General features: G+C 51.3%; 6 protein-coding genes across 6 annotated transcripts; 3 read left to right on the top strand and 3 right to left on the bottom strand.

Moving 5' to 3' along the window:
- Positions 1-524: 524 nt before the first annotated feature.
- Positions 525-4,118, top strand: MIND_00663500 (IPPc domain-containing protein; the record flags this gene model as incomplete). Its single annotated transcript, XM_037363357.1, has 5 exons — positions 525-961; positions 1,015-2,759; positions 2,808-3,319; positions 3,370-3,582; positions 3,636-4,118. 5 exons carry the CDS (start codon positions 525-527, stop codon positions 4,116-4,118), a joined length of 3,390 nt encoding a protein of 1,129 aa, XP_037219001.1.
- A 322-nt stretch (positions 4,119-4,440) lies between these two features.
- Positions 4,441-5,515, bottom strand: MIND_00663400 (uncharacterized protein; the record flags this gene model as incomplete). The annotated part of the gene is made up of 8 exons (XM_037363356.1): positions 4,441-4,539; positions 4,589-4,666; positions 4,722-4,796; positions 4,844-4,933; positions 4,987-5,133; positions 5,178-5,207; positions 5,260-5,387; positions 5,464-5,515. 8 exons carry the CDS (start codon positions 5,513-5,515, stop codon positions 4,441-4,443), a joined length of 699 nt encoding a protein of 232 aa, XP_037219000.1.
- A 1,164-nt stretch (positions 5,516-6,679) lies between these two features.
- Positions 6,680-8,826, top strand: MIND_00663300 (Glyco-hydro-79C domain-containing protein; the record flags this gene model as incomplete). Its single annotated transcript, XM_037363355.1, has 8 exons — positions 6,680-6,856; positions 6,904-6,988; positions 7,035-7,638; positions 7,686-7,707; positions 7,755-8,051; positions 8,103-8,159; positions 8,211-8,727; positions 8,783-8,826. 8 exons carry the CDS (start codon positions 6,680-6,682, stop codon positions 8,824-8,826), a joined length of 1,803 nt encoding a protein of 600 aa, XP_037218999.1.
- A 3,452-nt stretch (positions 8,827-12,278) lies between these two features.
- On the top strand, positions 12,279-14,927 carry MIND_00663200 (uncharacterized protein; the record flags this gene model as incomplete). The annotated part of the gene is made up of 10 exons (XM_037363354.1): positions 12,279-12,978; positions 13,027-13,068; positions 13,113-13,241; positions 13,290-13,325; positions 13,372-13,449; positions 13,505-13,585; positions 13,632-13,772; positions 13,823-14,047; positions 14,089-14,241; positions 14,290-14,927. 10 exons carry the CDS (start codon positions 12,279-12,281, stop codon positions 14,925-14,927), a joined length of 2,223 nt encoding a protein of 740 aa, XP_037218998.1.
- Positions 14,928-15,253: 326 nt separating this feature from the next.
- On the bottom strand, positions 15,254-16,666 carry MIND_00663100 (uncharacterized protein; the record flags this gene model as incomplete). Its single annotated transcript, XM_037363353.1, has 6 exons — positions 15,254-15,349; positions 15,399-15,574; positions 15,623-15,826; positions 15,879-16,254; positions 16,305-16,386; positions 16,440-16,666. The coding sequence occupies 6 exons, from the start codon at positions 16,664-16,666 to the stop codon at positions 15,254-15,256; spliced, it is 1,161 nt and encodes a 386-aa protein (XP_037218997.1).
- A 2,189-nt stretch (positions 16,667-18,855) lies between these two features.
- Positions 18,856-21,925, bottom strand: MIND_00663000 (Glycosyltransferase family 39 protein; the record flags this gene model as incomplete). Its single annotated transcript, XM_037363352.1, has 8 exons — positions 21,600-21,925; positions 21,398-21,550; positions 20,652-21,349; positions 20,123-20,602; positions 19,918-20,075; positions 19,724-19,871; positions 19,337-19,677; positions 18,856-19,287 (listed from the first exon to the last, which is right to left on the bottom strand). The coding sequence occupies exons 1-8, from the start codon at positions 21,863-21,865 to the stop codon at positions 18,856-18,858; spliced, it is 2,676 nt and encodes an 891-aa protein (XP_037218996.1). The 5' UTR covers positions 21,866-21,925.
- Between the last annotated feature and the right edge of the window lie 311 nt (positions 21,926-22,236).

Here is a 22,236-nt window from a genome sequence, read left to right as displayed (position 1 = left end):
CCTTTCATATCAGCGCGCCATCCAGCAACTAATGCCGCCTTGTCATACTTCTCAGCTTGCGACGTAGGCAGACCACATCTGAGCCCATGCTTCTTCTGTACCGACTGAACTGCATTAGATTCTAACTTTGCAGCCTGTCATAGACGTACGGGAATCTTGGTTGGTTGGCTGCTTTCGGTCATTGAGCTCCTTCATGATGTCAGGGTGAAAGAAGGCACAAGGGCCTATTGATTGGCTTCAAATGGCCTGCCGGTGGTTTGGCACACATCTCGGACAGGTTTGTCGTGGTCTTGGCGTCGTGGTCAGTGGTCGGGGAATCCGGACGAGATGCGAAAGAATAACGCGTGACTTTGGACGTCCGAGTCTCCCTCGTTTCTAAACCTGACTGCTCTTCACTTCGACCACCACGACGAGCTCCTCACGAAGAACGGTGGCGACGTTCGTGTGAGCTGGCGCTCATTCCGCGTCCTCCATCACTCTTTTCGCATTGCCTCATTCAATACTAAACTTTTCGTGGTGGCGCCATGTCTGACATCGACACCGAGCCACCGCCAGCGGTAAAGAATCTTCGGTCCAAATTTGAGCAACTCGCGGTTGCCTCGACCTCAAAAGGACCAGGTCTTTCTCCAGGCTTTGCTCCCCGCCAACGAGCAACTTCTGGCTCACAACCGAACGGGGAACGCGCTGAAGGCAGTGCAAATTTACGGTCTTCAAGCTCTTCATCCGATTTACGAAAGAAGCCCCCTCCTCCGCCTACACCACGAAGTGGGAAGCCTACCCCTGCTTCTACCCCGAATTCATCACCCCGACTTCGTCCAGTTGTAGGCGGCTCGCCTGTCCCCGCGTTAGGCCATCGGTCGAGCCTGTCGTCTGTCGTCTCAGCCCAAGACGAAGAAGAGCCGACAGTCGTTGAGGAAACATCAACTCTTCCCAGTGTTTCTTCCCTAAGGAGCGTGTTTGCGTAGGTCGAATTACCGCCAATTTGACTGTGTTATTTATTTAACACATTGCTAGCGATCCCGTATCCTCAAGCAAGCCTCTTCTCAATCGCCCAAGTCTGACCGGCCAGCTGATCACCCACTCTGAACCAGAGTTATCGGGCATCCATCGTCCCCCACCTCCCATACCCCGCCTCATACACCAAATCCCGGATGACGAAGTTAGCTCCCCTGAACCGTTGTCTAGCTCAGACGGGGACCCGGAATCCCCCGTCGCCCGACCCACGTTGCCTCCACGTCCATTTACGCACAATCACCAACGAACCAGTTCCAGTCAGACTTCAAGCGAAGGCGATACCACAGTCTCCCGTTTACCCCCTCCTAGACCACCGCCTCGACATCGATCGCCCCCAAAACTTGTCGAATCTTCCGCCACCATGATCCCGCCCCCTTTACCGAACCGGCGGCCCACAGCGGTACTTGTTGAGGAGCCAACGAGTTATTTACCCCCTCCTCGATTGCCTGCTCGCCCTGCCGTTACTGTTCCGAATCCAGATCTTGACTCTTCATCATCTGCATCCACCCCAACTACTGCAGAACGCAAAGCGTTCGGACGTTTACCACCACCACCCACCCGAACGATTGCCCTTGGAGAGAAGTTGCCACCAGCTCGTCGCCCAGCTTCCCCCAATCTGTCGTCTGACGAGGAGTCTGGAGATGAATCACACAGTACTTCGGCAGTCGATCTTCCTGACAGTAGCCGTTCTTCTCGGCGTCCACCACATCTGTCTTCAAGAGCTGGCTATGTGGGTCCCAACGACCCCAAAATCCCTGTCGCGGCTCATCACGGACTGGTGATAGTTTCTGGAACTAGAATCGTTGTTGCGACGCTTCATCACCTGAAGATTTACGACACTGAACATTCAGAGACCCCCATCTTTACCCTCGAAAAACGTGATGTAGGCAATGGCCATGGCATTAAGGAACTTCGCATAACGAGCATGGAATACCGTCCTTGTCACGAGCCGGCTAACCGAGGGTGTTTGCTTTGGATTGGCACGAAGGAAGGTCATATGGCCGAGGTGGATGTGAGGAGTGGCTGCGTCACCGCAATCAAACTGTCTGCGCACTTGCACCCTATTGTTCGCATATTCCGACATGGGCGGAGTATGATCACACTGGACGAAGCTGGCAAGACACTTCTTTTCACACCCTCCGAGAATGATGAAGATATCGACTTGACATCTACGCTGCCACGCGTCTTGCGGATCACGGAGAAGCAGGATTTTGCCCAGATGATTTGCGGGAAACTTTGGACAGCTAGTCGCTCGGAATTGCATGGGGCTCGACTGCAAACTATCCGAATATTCGATCTTTTTTTCCCGGGTGCTCCTGCTCGCTCTGTATTGCCGCTAGAGGCAGTTGGGGCAGTCACTGATGCAACAATGCTACCTTCCAAACCTGGTATTGTCTTTCTTGGACACGAAGGTGGCTCAGTCTCGTTGTGGTCCTTGGAAGAGGAAGATGGTTGGCCGCGTTGCATCGAAGTCATTCGTGTCTCCACCTCTGATGTTCTTTGCCTTGAAGGGGTCAACGATAGACTCTGGGCTGGAGGACGGAACGGTATGATTACCGCTTATGATGTTTCGGTCAAGCCATGGCTGGCGACAAACTGCTGGCAAGCCCATCAAAAGCTCCCTGTCACGATGCTTGCTGTTGACCATTATGGAATCGAGAAGACGGGCCGGCTGTCTGTTGCTAGTGTGGGCAGGGACGAACAACTGAAGCTTTGGGATGGTTTGTTGGGTTTGGACTGGGTTGGTATGTGATGCTATTGACTTTCATTCCCGTCTACTCACATGGGGACAGATAAGGAACTCTTGAAGCGCGAAGCGTCGTTCAGCAAGTTCAGGGACCTCAGCGTTTTAATCATCTCGTGGAACTGCGATTCTGCTCGACCGGAGTCGTTGTCGGGAGACCCTGTCAACATCAATTTCCTCCATGAAGCACTCACCAGCGTCGACTGCCCTGACATCATCACCTTTGGCTTCCAGGAGCTCGTCGATTTGGAGAGTCGCAAGCTGGTTGCGAAGAATGTTTTGTTGGGAAGAAAGGACAAGCAGGACGCGTCGATTGCCCAGATCACTGGGTTATCGGGCTTGTCTGAGAAGGTCACGACTGCCTACCGCAAGTGGTACGAGCATCTTATCATGGCGGTCCGACTGGCGATGCCGACAAACGTGCCTTATACTGTGATTCACACGGAGAGTCTCGTCGGGCTGTTCACCTGTGTGTTTGTCAAGCACTCGGAACGTATGTCGATCAAGGACAACGTTATCACGTCCATGAAGCGGGGGATGGGAGGGAGGTACGGGAACAAGGTATATTCCCCTCATGCTTTCTATTCACAAGGCTCTAAATTGGTGGACAGGGTGGCATTATTACCCGCTTAGTAATCGAGGACTCGTCGTTATGTTTTATTAATTGTCATCTTGCTGCAGGTCAGCATGCGACACGGGCGCGTAATGCGGATGTAGCGGCGATGTTGGAAGAGCAGTCACTTTTACCTCCGAGCCAGGAGGACCTGCTTGCTTATGTGGGTGGAGGAGATGGACAGATGGCGCTAGACCACGAGATTGTGTTTGTAAGTGCGATTCACGAGAGGTTTGTAGTGGCGCTAATGAACGTTATTCACAGCTGAATGGGGATATGAACTACCGGATCGACCAACGGCGGGAAGTTATCGCTGCTGCTGTCAAGTCGGGCGAGCTGGAGAGTCTGTTGGCGCACGACCAATTGTTGAAGGAGATCAAGTTCAACCGGGGTTGCAGACTACGCGGGTTCTCGGAAGGGCCACTGAACTTTGCGCCGACGTACAAATACGACCGGAATTCTGACATCTACGACACGTCTGACAAGGCGCGGGCCCCAGCGTGGTGTGACCGTGTTCTATGGCGGACTAGGACGCCAAATCGGGTGCAGCAACTGCATTATCGGCGGTACGAGGCGAGAGTGTCCGACCATCGGCCTGTTTCAGCGGCGTTCAAAGTGACTGTCAAGTCTATTCGACACGATGTGCGACAGAAGGCCAAGACGGAGGTGCAGTCGCAGTGGGCGGCTGAGCAGGAGCGGTTGTTGGGAATTTCGCGCGACTTTTACGTCGACCTGGCATTGATTTGAGCTTTATTGCCGAACCTAAGGTTTGGCTCTATAGAATCATGTTGAAACCAGCCCCCCCATATCGGGAATGGCTGTGCATTTCTATAACCCTTTTGGGACGAGCCACGTCATATCACGTGGTGCTGGCCACGGTCTTCCCTGGCTTATTATGTAAGGTTCGGCACCTGCCGCTTGCGGCCTTATCCCTCCTCATTGTTATCCACTATCGGACTTGGTTTTGTGTGTGTTTGTATCATGGTCAGCATGGCATATGTAGCATGGGTTTAATAGCGCAGGATAATTGACAACACTAGGATTTGCAATTAAGGCTTGAAGATTGCGCTCAAGGGTTCCAGGGCTCCCACTCCCAATCACTATCTCCAACCATTTTCCCAATCGTCCAACGTTGGTAAGGGCTTCCGTTCTGTGGGCTGAAATGAATCTAGATATATCAGTCTAAGGGGTCATTTCAGCCAGGCCAGAGGACTGACATCCACCGGGTCTTTTGTGTAGTCCTTGGGTGTGTCGACAAGTGCTTGAGCGACTGCATCCTGATTTGGGATTTTTATCTACGGAGGCAGAATGATGAGCGAGGAAATATAAGGAGAGTAGACTTCGACAGACCAAATAGGTTCCATCCTCCGCGGGCTGGAGTTCGAATACGGTAGGGCCTCTTCCATAGGAGGTGACAAGATTCAACTGCCTCGTCAGCTCTGTCGACAGTGATGATAAAACGAAGGGTTTACGCTGCCTGGACTATAAAGCAGATTGTCGCCTCTGTCCTTGTTGACAAAGGTGTATTCTCCGGGGGCGGATCCATGCTTATACATCTGCCACTGCGGGGAGTCAGAGAGACGAATCGAAACTTTTTGAGTTCAAGTTGATTTACCACAATGCTGTGTCCAGGAAGGTTGTCGTAACCCGGCAGGAGTTGGATTGGGTAGAGGTAGGCATCCGCACCAGGTTTGAAGTAGAGCTCCCCGGTTCGAAAAGCGGCCCCTTGAGCGGCGTTGTTGTAGAGTACGACGTAGGTGAACTAGACTCTCATTAACTTCGAATGGATTAAACTTGGATACGGACATTGGGCTGTTTGGTTGCGTTTTGAGCTGTCTGATTCAGAGAGCGGTCAGGCCCATGGTGGGTGGCGAAAAAAGGACCAAACTTCTGTCACAGTCGGGGCAGCGGCGGCCAGTGAAAGAAGGGAGGTGATGGTGAAAAATCCCAGCCAGCGCATATGTAACTTTGAGAGAGCTTTCAGTTGCTGACCCGTGGGGGGTGAAGGTGGTCGCTCTGGATTTATATATCCGGATAAGTACGTCTGAATCCGCGCAAACGACGGAGCTTTACTAGTCCGGATGCTACTTACTTTGAGAGGCATTAGCAATTATTACTAACGTGAAGCCACAATGCTGCCACATGCTCGGTGTTCGAGAAGCTGAAGTAAGTATGCACTGGCGCGGTGCAAGGTTGGAAGAGGATGCATGGACGGTACTCTTGAGCTTAACAGAAATTCGAAATCCGATGTAGAAGTCGTAAAGAGTCGAAAGCTGAGAGAGTACTTAATAAGAAGGCCAAAAGAAGGTACGGTTGTCAAGTTAAGTAGATACAGATGCGGTTGGTCACAAGAATCTGAAGAGGGCTAGATCGTGCCATCGGGTAAGCCCTTAAACCAAGCTCCTACGCAAGTGGATTGACGGGCCCTACGGCCCGTACTACATCGACGAGCCTAGAGCTCCCGGCCGACGGCACGCCGGGACCAAATGTGCTGTTGCACCCGTTGACCCGTAACGGCGGCCGTCACGGCCATGTCACGGCTGAGTCATTGTGAATGCCAACGACATCCAGCAAAAATCCTGTCTTGCTCCTTCTCATCTTTGTGTACACTTGAGTGCATATCGCCCTCCCCAAAAACTACAAAACTCGCTAGCAGCCACCGGTCTGCCTGGGGATGTTGCCGACTGGCGACTCCCGTTCAACTTTCAGGTCGTGCAATGGAGGGAGAGGACATTAGTCCGCCAACAAAACGTGAATTCAAATCGTCCAGCCTTTTCCTCCGTATCTTACTCGGGTTGCTAGGCTAGGGCTGGTTCCGCGGCTCTTCGAGAGGATCTCGGTGCTAAAAAAGAATTGGCAACAGCGACGAAGCTGCTGTCGCTCCAACTTGATGACACAAAGGGGAATGCAAGTTGGCGCTTTGTAACAACAACAACATACCATGCTTTCGCCTCCGCCGCTTTTACACTGTTTTGGCAACCAAATGTGGTGATCGGCGCCACGATGATGGGACCCACCGTGACTGCCAGAAGTCGAGTTACCGCGAGCAAACTCGGACCAGTTCAGAACTGGTTCAGCAACTCGAAGCAACCACATCATGACCGTTCTGCTGGTGCTTCCGACTTCGCCAAAATCGAGAACACGGGTTGCTAAGTCCGCCGGGGAAATGGGTTTTCAAGAAAGTTTGTCGATGCCTCTTGCTCAAAAAAGTTACTGTCCTTGAAACGAAGAATGGGGGAATAACGTACAATTTCCGCACAAATTGCCTCCATGTCGACTCGATCTTCGCAATCCTTTCTCTTTTCTTCATGGGTCTTCCGCATCTCGCTCTCATACTTTCCGTGGTTCCTCACTGCGTGTTGGGTGCCATTACTGTCTACAGCGCCCAAGCAACACACGTTGGCCTCCCAGCATACGATCCGGCCACACTCATTCCTCCTCCTGCACCAACGAATGTTATGACCAGTATTCCTGTCAAACTCCAGGTGAGTTTCCTTCGTCTCCGCTGGTCTCGCTTGACGCTTTTGCCCAGAATTCAGGCACCGCCGGTCTCTCGATTAAGCAGAAAGGATCGTTTATTGGGTTCAGCATCGAGATGTCCGTCTGCAACCAAGTCTGTGAGTCGTCCCAGGTCTCCGACTGGGAGAAGCTCACCAATTTTAGTGGGCAGTAACTCGACACTAATACAAGTGCCCTTCCTCAATCTCATGGCCAACATCCAACAACGCGCCGGTTCCGTCATGGTTCGAGTAGGAGGGAACACACAAGAAAGCGCGAAGTTGGTCGACAGTCTTCCCAATGGCCGCATTCTCTCCAAAGACCTCGAAAACGTCACGGGCACAACAAAGACCCCTCCACTCGAGTATACTCTCGATCTCATCTACCTTATGCGAAACATCTCTAATTTCGTCAACGTCCATTGGTTCGCCGGTATTCCCTGGTTTGAAACCCAACCGTTCGACTTATCGATTGTTCCCGCCGCCAATAACATCCTTGGGGACTATCTCTTGGGCATTCAAGCAGGCAACGAGCCCGACATGTACTACCTCCATGATCATCGGCCAGCAACCTACGGGCCATACGACTACCTCGGGGAATTCTCCGACTTGCTCAGCCAAATCGTCTTTGGCGCGGACCCAACTGGTCGCGCGCGGAAGCTTCTCATTGGCCCAAGTACCACATCGTTCAATTGGTCGCTTGAGCAGGTGTGGAACACTGGTTTTGTCGACAAGTACAGCGCGAACCTGGCGTTCTTAGCTGCTGAGAAGTACATCTTCATGATCTTTTCCACACGCCCCTCACCGTTGTCGCCAGGTATCCGAATGACAACTGCCAGGTTGGCCTCTTCCTACATCGTCATTATTTGGCTAACGCCAAATTAAGGCCAGATTCGGTAATCTTGCCCAAGCGATCCCTCCTCAAAATGTTCTTCATACTTATCTCAACCACACGGCCATTCTACAGTTCCTCCAGCCGTACCTCAACACCACCAGATATGCGCAAGCCAAGAAGAAGCCGTTCCTGATGTTTGAGACGAATACTGCCTCGTGCGGCGGCTTTCCTGGGGTCTCGGACTCGTTTACCGCTGCGCTGTGGGGCATCGACTACTCATTGCAACTAGCCCACTCCAACTTTTCCGGCGCGATGTTCCATGTGGGTGGACAGAACGTCTATTATAACGTGAGTTGCTTTCCATTGTATACTACGTCTCAACCAATGACTACTATGTAGCCGTTTACATCTCCACCAATGAACGAGAGTTTCTTCCACCGCTGGTCTGTCGGCCCGGTATGTAGCAACACCACTACTCCCAATTGTTCACTAATTCACTACACGAAGATATACTACTCTGCCCTGATAATGGTGGAGGCTTTGGGACCCAGCAACAACTCTCAAGAGCTCGACCTTCCTATCCCGGGCATTTCCGAGTTCACCCCCGTCTACGGCATCTACGAGAACGGCGTTCCAAAAAGGGTCGCCATTGTCAACTATATGGATGATCCCAACGGCGCTCACGATGTGGACGCCGTCATTAGCCTTGCCAACCGAGACGGAACGAAGACTACACCGTCAAGCGTCAGGGTCAAATATCTTGCTGCATCGTCGGTCGTACAGAAGGGAAACTACACTTGGGCGGGGCAGACATTTGGTTCCTTTTTCGAGAGCAACGGACGACCGATGGGCGAAAAGGATATCAAGACGGTCGCGTGCGATTCAGAGTCCAGAACTTGCACGGTTAATGTGCCGGCCCCGGGCTTCGCCCTTGTGTTTTTGTCGGAGGACGCGGAGACGGAGAGCTCGGGTAAAGTGAGCACAACATTTGCGACTACCGCAAGAACAAAACTGAGGAATACTGGTGCGTGATTTGCGGCTCGCCGCTCAATCAACTCAGGTTGTTTTGATGTCTACAGCAACCATGAACCTTGCCGCGTTGGCCACCTCGAATGGTAATTGATTTGCCGACCACGAACTTGCCGGAACAAGTCGACCACCAAGTGCAGCTGCGAGATCAGCTCACATGAGTGCGTCGGGTATATTATTAGGGCTTTTTATGGGAATCATATCCTATGGGTGGATATTCTAGGAACGACTCGTAAGCTTTTGCTACGAATATAGTAGCAAACGAGCCTGCATTGATATGAAAGGCTACAATCTCTAATACTAAGTACTCTACTGCATTACTATCTACAATTCTTTACTGTTAATTTGTGCTTTGTCCTGGGTGAAATCGCGGTTTTTGAAGTTTGCTGCATCGCTGACAAACGTTCGCTGACAAACCTGTGACAGTGACCACACGTGGCTCAACGTGAGGCAAGCGCACGAGTATCATTATGTACCCCAGCACTTTCCATGACGAAAGTGGTGTGCAAATTTGTTACTGTCCACACAAAAGAGGAAGATAATGGTTGGTCGGAGAGTGACTACTGTACAATCGTTCGAAGATAAGCTGACAAATTAGTGAGGCCAGGCAAGTCTCCAGAAGAATCGATGAGTGAAAGGAATTGTAAATTCATTGAAAAGAAGGGACAGAAAAATAACTACTAGTACGGGTATCTATAATAGAAGCATGGCGTTGTGAATCGCGGAGCACCACTGGTGACTCCGCAATTCCAAGTCAACAAGAAAAGTGACAAGTCTCGGCGGTTGGAAGTACACGGAGGTATCCCAATTCTCATAAGACTTGGATAGACTTGACGGTCGGACGACAACAATTGTTGTCAACTTGTCCGATTCTCAATCAAATCTGCAAAAGCCTCAGAACAAACTCGGCGCAAACGATGAAATTCGAAACGGACCTTCCTCAATCACTTGACTCCAAGTTGTTGAAGTCTTGACGGTCGAAAGCTGATCGCGGGGCGGGGGGTTGTGCCGTCGTTCGTCAGATCCGATTCTCAATCAAGGCTTGCTGGTGGTAATGGTTGCAATTTTCGAGGGTCGGGACTCGATTCTCGCTCGAAAGCTGATCGCGGGGCTGGAAATGTGCCGTCGTTCGTCAGATCCGATTCTCAATCAAGGCTCGCAGGTCGTAATGGTCGCAACTCGAGGGTCGGAATTCGATTCTCTCTTGAAATCTGAGTTGACGGTCGAAAGCTGATCGCGGGGCTCAAAAGGCCGTCGTTCGTCAGATTCGATTCTCGGTCAAGACTTGCTGCGGGTTTCGAGGGTCGGGTCCGATTCTTGCTCGAAAGGTGCTGGGTTGGTGAGTTGACGGTCGAGGCTGACGTTAAGTTTGTCAGCTCGGATTCTCGATCAAGTCAGAATATGGCGTCCATAAGCTGGAATGCAGGTGACAGAGTGTCCGTAGCTCCAAAGTCGCATGGTCGTCATAAGTAGTCGCCAAATGGGCGAAGTAGTCACGGTGTGATTGCGCGAATTCAAGGGTCGGTTTCCCGCTTCTCGCTTGAATGCTGCTGATATGGTTTCTCGACGAGCGAAGCAGAACGTCAAACGCTAGAACGCGTTGTGATTTGAACGTGTTGCCCGTTTTTTGTATCATCAAGAGTGGCACACAAGGGCAATCACCTGCTGGGCGTCCCCGATGCAAATGGCGTTGCACGCTTGCGAGGATAGCTCGTCTGTGGGGGTGTCAGACCGAAGGAACAACGGAAACTCGAACCACTTGCCATCGGTAGAGTTTCCTCAAATGACGGAAATACCTGCACCATGTTCGCCACCATGGAAGCTGTTGGTAGTGTTGAGTTATCTGGGCGGAAAGGTACTATGACGCGACTCACCAGGTCAAAGTAGATGTAAAAGACGATTGGAGGGGAATAGATCAACTGTTGTGCGGATAAACTCAAAGTTCCCAAGTCGGGCAGCAACAAACTCACCATCAACTGCCACCAAGGAGCCTGTCGGTGGACGACTAGCTCGATAACGCCACGCTGGAAGTTTTGAAGGAGCGGAGAGATCCGGTCGTTTTGTCGTGACAGCCATGCATTGTTGGCTTCGAGGAACTCTGAGAACATGTGTTGCTCCAGCGGCGAGACACCATAGAAACGAAAGGAAGTCCCGAGTAGTATCAGCACATTGTACGAAAAGAAATCTCCTACGCCCAGCCATACACCCATGTAGTAAACAGCAATCGTGATAAGCAGTACGAGTTGCATCAGGCGATAGAAGAAAAAAACGCGCAAAATGTAGCAGAGTCGTGCAAGGTCTTCGGTGAACAGATAGGCGGGCGGAAGTGTGGCTGTCGCAATTGATGTGACAACGGAAAAGCATGCGCAGAATCCATGGACAATACCCGGCCCCAGCGCAAACTAGAGAGCGTAATTAGTATGAACACAGTGTCAGTAAAGCACCACTGTACCATAAGAGTATTGGCGTCCATCCAGGAAGTCAGGCATTCAACCAGATTGTGCAAGAGGACGGCATGTGGTGACCTCGATAGTGGCTGCGTGACGCTGAATAAAATCAACCACACAGACCGCCTGGTGTCTGGCCAAAAGGCGAAGAACAGAACTGGTGGTGCGAACATCATACACAAGGCAAATCTTATTATCGGGTTTTTAAAAAACTCCGTTTGCAGACGATGGAATCGTCGAATTATGCCTATCCACACCAGATGACTGGCAACGAAAAGGGTTATGTGCTTGACCGGGACTGGGCGGTCAAACGCGCGGGCGCCAACGGCTCCAAGATTTGTCCAGGCATTGGATGACTGGGAAGCCAGACTGAATCCAAATAGGAGGGGCTGGACAATGTGATGAAGATGGAAGGAAGGGGAGATGAATCGCAAGGCTATTGTGGAGCCAGACAGCATGACCCAAACTAACGCCACACACAATCGCTTCAAACTTCTGGTGTGGAAGAGGATTGGAGCCAAGCCACCGACCAGTAGTGCAAGGACTACCAAGTAAGTGCCAAGGGCGGACGGATCGGAGATTGTGGGTGAGCATGGTGTTGGAAGCTCCCAAGCCGACGTTTTGGTAGGCAAGTCACGATGGATGAGTGACACCACATCCCTGCTCTTCTCGGTGTTGAAGCTCAAGATGCGAGTGAGTTTGACACTCAGTAGGAACACTTGAACGGGGAGAACGAGTTTTATAAGCAATTGGCCAACGGATGGCGGAATCGAGGGCATGGTGGGCTAAGACAAGACGATGTGACGTGACTGATCTTGAAGTCACGGATGATGTCCTTCCGCCATCACGTGCAACGACGCGCTCCTCTCTCTTCCTTCATTGTTTCCACTACGGGCTACAACTCTTATTGCTTTCAAATATCTCAGGGCCGTCCAGCGTTCTTCTTCCCACTCGGCGAGACTTACTTGCTCAAAATTCTGCTTGGCGGCTGCGTTCTTCAAGTTCTCGGGCTGCCTCTTCTCGTCGCTTCAAGGAATTGACTTCTGGTGCGTATACCATTTCTTTGAACAGACCACTGTAAGCTGATTGTAATGCAGCGATGTTTTTCGTTCCCTTAATTCTCGTCCTTTCGCTTTTGGCTACCCTCGCCCATGGCCCGCAAACGTCGTCTACCCTTGAGCTCCCAACATTGGAGGACTACAGAGCAGTCCTTCAACGACACCAAGAAGCGGCAAGGCATATCAAGCTGCTCACAGGCCTAGCAACTCGCGAGCCGCCTTCGAATGCAACAGGCCATAGTTCTTTCGCTACAAACTCATCGCTCCCTGCTAGTGTCGACGAAATCTCGGACGTGAAGGACGACGCAGATCTTGCAGACAATACCCCCGAGCACCCCATCAACTCGCTCGCCACTGTCTTCGATATCACTTGGATTCTCGACCGTCTTGTCCTTTTTGCTGCCGAGCGGCTTCCAACTCCCGAGGGCTACATAGGTGTCAGTATTCATGCGACCTGGTGGCTCCTTCTTGCTTGCATCACAGCCGGTACTCTTGCTGGCCTTTGCTGGGCTGTCTACCCCACTCTCCGTCGATTGGCGCCGTTGTTTGAATGGGTCCTGCTGAACTGGTTTGAGACATTGATATTTGCGGTTTGGCAGCTTATCCGGCGAGAACATTTTCCTTTGCCTAACCCAGATGTTGGTGTTGAAGTTCACTTCCGCGAGTTTGATCTGGACGGTCTTGCTGAAGACCACGATGGGCGAATTGGTATGGAGGATCCAGTAGACTGGGTGCTAAATGGTGCGTCATTGTGTCGGCGGTAGAGGCGTCTGTGACTTGAGTGATTAGGACTCGGGCGCGACGACCAACTTGTTGTTTTCCGAGGTGAAGGTGCTGAGCAAGCTGAACCACGTGCTTTTGATGGCAACTGTCAGTTTCTTTCCCTACCTCCATTTTCACGTTCTTCTTACTCAAGGCTTCAGTATGGCTCAACGTTGCTGGGGAGCCAATCGACCAGGAGCTACAAGAGCTCGAAGTAGCCCCGCAAGATCACGGCGCTGGTGGTACGCTACTCTGACTGGTCGTTGCAATATACTGACACGACATGGTAGTGGACATTGGCATCGACAACCTCCCCGCCGCTCGAGGTAGTGACATCGACTGCTATTTGTGTCTATTCTAAACAAATCCAAGATGTTGGTGAACTTGAAGGGGCTGCGCCACAACAAGCAGATGTCGGTCAAGGTGGGGCAGGAGATGAGCGTCCTGAAGGTGCGTCTGCCTCTATGCACCGTTGTCATTTCTCGTGATTTATTCCGTTCCTTAGATGTCGGCGAGGACCATAGCGACGAATTTCTAGACATGATGAAACATTTGCGCTTCCTTGAAAAGCTTATGCTTGCATGTGGTGAGTTTCTTTCACAGACTGTACCGCCTTTCATTTTCGAGCCTAGATGTTTTTGCAAGTAACAATGACGATCTGTGGTTGCCTCGGGATTTGTTCAGGGTGCGACAGGAGGAACTTGTAGTGGGTGATCACCTCCAGGAGGCAATGAGGCATTTGCGTCTCGCTGAGAAAGCCATTCTCGCGTTTGGTGGGTGTTTTTGTTTTTCAAACTGTGTCTTCTTTGATTGGCCGGTCCAGACATCTTTGGTGGCAATGATGACGAGTTGCTGGGTAATTTGTTCGAACTCGATTTGGATGGGGTTCCTGAGGGTGAACAGTTTTGCTTGATGCTCGTTCAATGGGCTTATGTTTTTCCAGGGGACTCGCAAGAGATCGATATTGAGGATCTCGTCAACCGCCGTCCGACCATCCTGAACGACGTTCAGCCACAAGACTTTGCCGTCGCAGCTGAGGTGGCGGAAGGTAAACCGCATTTCAAAATTTACCCATCTAATATTTCTCAGCGAATGATTTCTTTAATGAGGAACTCGAGGCCTTCGATGATGACGACGATGATGACGAGTGGATGTACAACTGGATCTATGACTGGCTCGGCGAAGGGGTAGAGGTGGTGGATGAGTTCAACCCGCGCGTAAACATTGGTGGATCCGTTCCTGGTATGTTCCTCTAACTGGGAGTTGATTTGAGCTGATGTCAACACGAAGAACTTGTTGTTCCTGCCCCTCCTGCCGACTTCGCTCGATCTTCCACTTCATTCACCCCACCCGGCTCTCATTCGTTCATTCGATTCGGTCAAGGCATTCGACAATACCACTCTCCAAACCTACCGCCTCCTGTCGACCACCCACCTCCAGTCACTCAAACACAAGATGCGTTGTTTGAATCTCCTCAAGGCCCTGCTACTGTCTTCATCGCTGGAAAAAGGCCAAGACCATTGTCTCCAGCCCCATCTCCATCTCCTGCAAATAGCCAACCTTCTGCCAAAGCTCTCGGAAAGCGGCGGGCCGTCCCATCTGAAGACTCGTCAATCAACGACAACGAAGAAGCTGCTTCTCAGCCGACTCCCCAAGCAACGCCTCCCGCAACGCCGCCAGTCGACCCTTTCGCACCCTCAACAAGCAAGTTGCCCCCATTGGTGAAGATCGCTCTAGCTGATTTGGCCAAATCTTTTGCTCAAGGTGGCTCAAACTCTGCTATGTTGGGACTGTGGGACACCTCCGGCCATCACCGCACTTCTTCTGCCAACGTGGCGCTGGGTCTGCAACGGGCTTCAATACATCTGCGGGTGATGGATGGCGAAGCGGAGACGCGAAGAGCACGGACTGTGTCGGGTCCGGTTTGAGTGCATATCTAGCGTATCGATTTGTGGTGGGCTTTCCCTACGAGTCTGATGTGCCATTTCTGACATGTTTGCTGCAGAGTTCAGCGGTCTTTCGAATATCAATCATTTTGGACGTTGAACTGTACATCAGAACTCTCAGGTGAAGAGCAGCAGGTTTGCGGATGATCACGTGTCAATAAAGGGTCTACTAGACGTATGGATTTAGAGTCTCGGAATAACTACGAGGAATGTCGAGTAACCAGACCGTTGTACATTGAGCCCAGATTGCGCTGTGCAAAACAGCGGATTGTTACGTTTCCATCATTTGTTGACCCTTTGAGTCAGCCCTAAGGGCGAAGAGGCTCAACGTGAGGCGAGCGCACGAGTACCCCAGCACTGTCCATGATGAAAGAATGGATGAAGCCTGGTTTGGTAGTATCACCCTGTCGGGCAAGTTCAAATCAGTCAACCAAGCCAAACTCATACACGCACAATCATATTCGCGGGGAATCCCGGCTCGAAGGGGATGATGCTTTCCAGATATTCGATCTGTTTGGGCGAGAGGGAGATGTCCAGCGCTTCCACGTTGGCGAGAAGGTGCTCGATTTTGCGTCCGCCGATGATGGGGAAACAGTAAGGCGTCTTTTGCATAACGTAGGCGATGGCGACTGTGGGCTATTGAGCGAGTTCGGTTTCGATAGCGGAGAGCCACATACCAGCTTGAATAGACTTGGCGCCGACTTCTTCAGCAACCTTCTCGAGTGCCTGAGATATTTTGACCTCGTTTTCGTTGCGCTCCCAGTCAAATCCGCCCATCTGAGTCATGCGGCCTTTCTCACCAGTATTCCGACGCACTTGATCCTGCGCGTCAGTTCTCAGCCTTCCTCCGCCTAAGACGTCCCACGGAGCAAGCGCCATGCCTAATTTGACACCATTATTCACTCGACAACGGGAAAAGGACAGAAAACATACCGTGAGCACGAGCCATCGGGATGATTTCACGCTCGAAAGACCGCTCGAGAATGTTCCAGCGGCCTTGGTAGATGACGAACGGCGACTTGCCCTTCTCCTTTGCATAGCGGTTGGCCTCTGCGACAACCCAGGCTGGGGCATCCGAAATTCCCAGGTAGAGGACCTTGCCCTGGACGACGAGGTTGTGCAAGCCGTTCATGACCTCCTCGATGCTCGTCTCCCAGTCCCACCAGTGCACATAGAGGATGTCGATATACGAGGTGCGAAGCTTCTTGAGACTGGCGTCCACGCTAAGATTCATCGACTTGACATTGTTGCCTACGAAATTGGCCTTGTTAAGATACCCGGCCTTGCGAATCTTGTAGTTTGAAGTATACTGCGTGAGATGAGACTCAATTATCGACTCAAAAGAAAACTAATAGTCGCCTTGGTTGCGATGACCACCTGGTCGCGGATGTTGCGCTGCTCCATCCACTCCCCAAGAAACTCCTCAGACGATTCGTCCTGGCTGTAAAGGACGGTTATACCTAGACCAAAACAACTTGAAGCTGCAAGACTCACTAGCCATTCGCAGTATCAATAAAATTGCCACCGTTCTCAACAAATGCGTCAAGTAACTTGAAGCTCGACTCCTTGTTCATCGACCCCAGACCAAGCTGCTCCCACTTGTCGCCTACACTCATGGCGCCGAGCTGGAGCGGCGAGACATGGATCCCCGCATTGGGGGAAAGGGTCCTGTAATGCGCGAGTTTTGTCGCTGCGGGGATTGGTGCGTCGATGAAAGACATTGTGAGTTTGTGAAGGAATACTGGGCCATTTTATATCTTCCCCGCTAAACTCGTGCTTCTTCGGGCGGATATTGAGAGTCAGACTGAGATCGAAATTGCTGACTTGCAGACAAGAAAGACCGACGAATCGGGGTTTAAGCAGCATGTTGGAATGTAAAGAGGATTATGTGCCTGTGGCTTGGTGGCACGATTTCCGTCGTAGTCGGCTTAGGAAAGAATGGTCAGCGTCAAATGTTCTGGATTTTTTTCGGGTTCAAAGTTTGTTCCAAGTGAAAGTGTGACAGCAAGGACGTCACATTGATGGCAGAGGGTTTCTCCAAAGTTGAACTCATTGTTGACTGTTAATTTGCTTGTAGTACAAGGAGAATATTATCAATACACATCTGCTACACAAAAATCCAAGACATACAGTAAGACTTTTCAAGAGAGAAACACTATCATGTCCTTGCCTTCTTCCCCGGCGCTGGCACAATCGGTAGAGACAACCGATGAGCGCGCTCCACGACCTGCGACGGATTCAGCGCCTCGATTTCTTCACACACTTCCTTGTGCGCTTCTCTCGCATGGCCAACAAGGTCCGTCCACGGAGCAGACACAGGAAACTTCTTTTTGCACGTGCGGCAGGCCATCTTTTCGTTGTGCGTCTGGTAAAGGAGTGACAAATGCTTGATGCCGAGAGCCCGCCGTATCGGTGGGGCTGGTGGGGGTTGGAATGAGGAGTTCCAGTTGGTGACGACTGGCCGGTGGGATGGCACCCCAGCATCATGAGACTGAGTTCGCCGTGGTAGTATAATCGGCGGGGTCGTAAAGGAGGGCATGGGCGGGTTGACAACAGACGGTGGCTGCGTGTGTTCCAGACTCCGCTTTCGTTTGTGACTAGGCACAATATCAGATGGCTGCCCTATGCTCGAAGAAGTAGCAATAGGTCGAGTTGATGAGGCAGTAGTGATCGCAGGAGCTGACACAGGCGGTATGGGAGGAGACCGCGAGGTCCAAGGCAGTGGCCGAGTAGCATCCAGACTCCGTTTCGGTTTGTGACCCGGGACAACATGAGATGGTCCCGCTAAGCTCAGCGAATTACTCGCAGCAATAGGCCGAGTTGAAGAGGCAGTAATGATCGCAGGAGCTGACGTAGGCGGTATGGGAGGAGACCGCGAGTTCGAGGATACCGGAGAAACAGACTTTGACATGGGTGGAGGGATATTAGGAGAATCGCTGTGAACTTCTTCAGCTTGCGGTAGTGGAACAGAAGCCTAAAATGTTGTCAGTAGGCGTTACCTCAAACCGACCAAACTTACTTCCGCATGCGAGTCGGGCAAACGGTTCGAGGACAATATCGTGTGCTGCCGAGCATGATGAAGCTCCTTTGTTCGCGCGTCAAGTTTGTGCTGGAGGTTTGTTACTTCATTCGCATTTGCTTTGGCGAAGGCATCCACTTGAATCAGCTTTAGACTGAGATGCGAGTTCTGTTCGTGCGCCAAATCAAGCTCCTTCTTCAGCGCCTTTTCCACGCTCTGCGACCGCCCCAACTCTTTCTTGAGCCTCTGGATCTCCTCGTGAAGGTGGGCAGTCTCTCGCGCAACCGCCTCTGGCGTCACAAGATCATAGTCAAAGTTCAGTCCGGCCTTGCGGTATTCCAGCACAGATTTCGGTATGCGAAGAGTGAATCTGGGGCGATCCTCCGAGCGGGCCGGCTGTTGCTCGGGAATTGAATTCGCAGCCGCGTCCACGTCGATTGGGTGTTCACGGTCCATTGCTCCCAAGGTTGCCTAAGTGTTGCGCATATAAAAGACCGACAAGGCAGGAAAAGAAGTAAGACGTGTTGCGATCGAAACCCACTAGAAAGTCGAAGGAAGAAGAAAAACGTGTCAGCGTCGCGGTTACGTGTGACAATTCGTTGACTCCTCCTGTCAGGTCCTCTTCAGCGTCCGCTCGGTCAGGACTCTGGAGACATTGCGACGTCTGGGTCGGAGGCGACATAAGAGAGCAATGTACGTTCATGAATAATCGTAGAAAAACGAATAATTTTCAAATTGTAGATTTATTTGCTTTTTGACTGATTTTGTGCCTAAAAGAGCAATTGTCGGTATTCTTACCTAATCGCGGAAGAAGTCGACGATGAAGTCCAAAGAGATATAAAATTACGCACACAAAGCCTATACTCATAAATTACAACGTAGGTACTTTTTCTAGTCCGCATCGGGGTACAGCTCATGCGCAACCTTCTCCGCCTCCGCTTCCGCTTCTCCTAACGGACCAGCCAGCTTGCCCGCTTTTGCTTCATGGTCTCCCTTGTCGGACACCAAACTCGAAGAGCTACTCGACCCAGATGACTGTGATGAAGATGCAGCCTTCTGTGACGACGACGAAGATGATGATGATGATGAAGATTGGGATTCCAAGTCTGATTCTCCGTCCTTCGTCACGACATGCTCGTCAGCTGGATGTGGTGGCGGTGGTGCCCTGCTCTTCACCGAGTCTTGACCTTCACCGGCAAAAATATCTCGCCCTGGCTCCGGTTTGACGACAAATGCGGACGTCTTCTCGTCAAGATTGGTCACGACCGCGACTGGTGGTTTATGTGGAGTCGCTGCCGCCATCCCGGGGGTGTAGTCGGAGTACTAGACGTAAAGTAAGCGAGGGGATAAACCGTGAACATTTAAAACACACATTATCGTGGAAGTCATTGCACGAAAAGTCCCACGTCTTGAGCCATTTGGCGCTATTACACTTGCTCTTCGTCCACTGGGTGCCGTAGGCAAGCGGGCTAAAATGAGAAAAGTTCCAAATGGCAAGGATAATAAGAACTGCCGCGATTTGAAGTCGCACGCGTGGTCGCAACGTTGAAGTAGCAAGGTCGAACACACTCGCGAAAAGCAAGACGCCAAAATAGAGCGCGGGGAAGTAGTGATGCAGGAAGAGCTGGCGGCCCATAAGCCAGAAGGGGAAGTAATGTAAGAACCATCCCATAAAGAGGAACCCGCAGATCGAATCGTACTTGACCACCTTGGCTACGAAAAAGTCAGAGATGGAGCAACAAGTTCAAAATGAACGCACTGTTGTCAAAGTCACGATAACCACGCTTTGCACGGAGAATGAGGAATCCACGGGCAGCGACGTAACTCAGCACGGCAAGTGAGCTGAGCCACCAAACCATAGCATTGCCGATCAAATAGACTTGAGTGTGGTCTTTGACCCAGAAGTTCTACAGATATGTTAGCTGACGCACAGAAAATGACTACTGGTCTTACAATTCCGCGACGAAGGCGAGGCCAGGCATCCGGTCTGGAGTCATATGTGTGTCGATCGGTTAATCCAGCGTTCGTCGTCCACATCACTTGTTGGAGTTCGAGGAACTTGCCCATGAATCCAGGAAGTTTGTAGTTGACCTTCGGTGCGTCGTCGGGAACTATTAAAAACATCAGCGAATTCACTACGAGCAAAAACAAAACTGACGATTTGGGTGTGTCGCAGTCTCAACATACCACAACGAGTTGGCCATGACCGCATTGGTGTTGCACGTAACTTCTTGCTGCTCGAAACCCCACTCTGGCAATTTGACCTTGTGCGAGAAGAGGTAGCAGCCAGTAAGTGCATGGCGGAGACGGAATTTGGTTTTGATTGTCCGGAGTCGCTTCGTTGAGTGCGAGTCACGCTTGTCTCCGCTGACAATTTCGAGCCACCAATCGTCATTAGCATCGCCCTCGAAATTGGCCATGCCATAAGCCGAGACCTCGTTCTGGAAGTCAACTTCTGACACTGGCGGGCGGAAGTCATGGGAGTGGAGACGTTTGTCGGTAGAAGGGTGGAATAATTTTACGCGGGCTTTGTCGCCGACAAACATGAGGCCATTCGACGGAATTTCTTCCCATGTTGCATTTGTAATTTGCCAGTCGTTGTTGTGGTCACGATGTGGGTAGAGCGTAATTTGCTGTTCTGTGGAAACCGTCAGAGAGGTATAACGGGAACGAATAAACTGCGGTACGTTTGCTGCCACCAGGATAGTTGTGAGCATGAGAGTGGAGATAGCCGCCTTGGGTGTTGACATGGCGAATGGTAACGATTGAGTTGAGATAAACGTCCGCAAAGGTGTCCTGCATCCCGCGCCCACCAAGAGTGTGTTGGAACTCAGAGCTCATAAAGCCATCTCCGTCACCCGAGCTGCCTAGAATCATGAAATGAATCTGGAACATCCCCATGTAGAATACGACGGGGATGACGATGAGGCAAAGAGCACGAGCAACGAAATGTCGCAACCAAGTTTTAGGTTTGACACGTAGGTCGCCTAAGAGCACCCAGAGTTGGTGGATGGTGCTGCATCCAACAGTGGCGACCGTGAAAAGGCCGACCCATTTGGCGCTTAAAACGGCACCAAGCGATATACCGGACATCACGAGCCAGAACCACCATGATTCAGTAAATGGTTCGTGTTTGTCCTCGTTACAAAATCCAACCCAAAAGAATATAGCGAGGGCGGTGAAGAAGACGAGGGGAGCGTCGAGTAAGATGTAACGAGATTGGGTGACAAGCCCGTTCTCGAAGGTAATGAAAAGAGATGCAAGGAGTGCAGTAGTCGCGCGACAGTCGAGGCCACGGAGGGTCAAATAGGAAAGGGGAATAGTGGCAATGCCGAGAAGAGCTGGAACTAGACGCATGGCCACGTAGGGCACGTCTTCATAAGGTCTATCGCGATATGAAGGTCTTTAGTCAAACAATTCGATTCACACTCACTTTCCGATATCCTTGAACTCAAAGCTTCCGTCATATCCGAATACGAATGCGGCCAGAGTTATGAGAAGCTTGGCCAGAGGCGGGTGGACGTCGACGAAGTATTGGGTCTTAATGTACTTGCTGGCAAACTTGCCAAAATGAACTTCATCGAAGCTTGACAGAATGGTCAGACGCGTCAAGAAAGACGAGATTATGAACTTACACGACACTTGAAGGCTTGGAGAGGCGGAAAAGGCGAACTATACAAGCAACCACGAGCACTACGATGAGCAGCTTCCACTCGCCAGAGCTGAGACTCAGTCCTCCAAGTGGGTACACTTTTACACGCCCTGGGGCCAGTCCTTTGGAGGCAGCGGCGCGGCGTTGGTCTGCATCTAAATGGTCCTGCCTGGGATGTGGAAATCGTTGGGGAGTGGGATGCGTAGCACCAGGCGGAGGTGACGCGGGTCGCCGTGCTCTAACCGCCATGAGCGTCGTCGAGCTTGCGAGGGGAAGAAGGGAAGGAAATGACAGCAAGTGTCGAAGACGTGGTCGGCGATGAGAGTTTCCAAAACGAGATGATGTCATCAATCATTGATTGATCCGCAGTTTGCAGTCGAAATGTACTTGGTGCACAGACTTCTGGCGCATTCCTCTACTCGATTCTATTCGATATACAAGAATGAACATGAAGTGCTCAGAAACTTATGACCATCTCAACGCAGCAAATAGTTGGGCTATTCTGCCTTTCGTCGCTGGTGGAATAACGACGTCATTCCTAAGTGACGCACAAACTGTTGAGAGAAGAAAGTTTACATAGTGAGGAGACTCACGCTGCTGAGATTTCCGCCTCATACTCA

The sequence above is a fragment of the Mycena indigotica genome (assembly GCF_014461135.1).
Source record: "Mycena indigotica strain 171206Taipei chromosome Unknown Mind.scaff0006, whole genome shotgun sequence".
Classification (NCBI taxonomy): Eukaryota; Fungi; Basidiomycota; class Agaricomycetes; order Agaricales; family Mycenaceae; genus Mycena; species Mycena indigotica.
The sequence above is the reverse complement of the archived record's forward strand: the minus strand, read 5'-3'. Positions and strand labels throughout refer to the sequence as shown.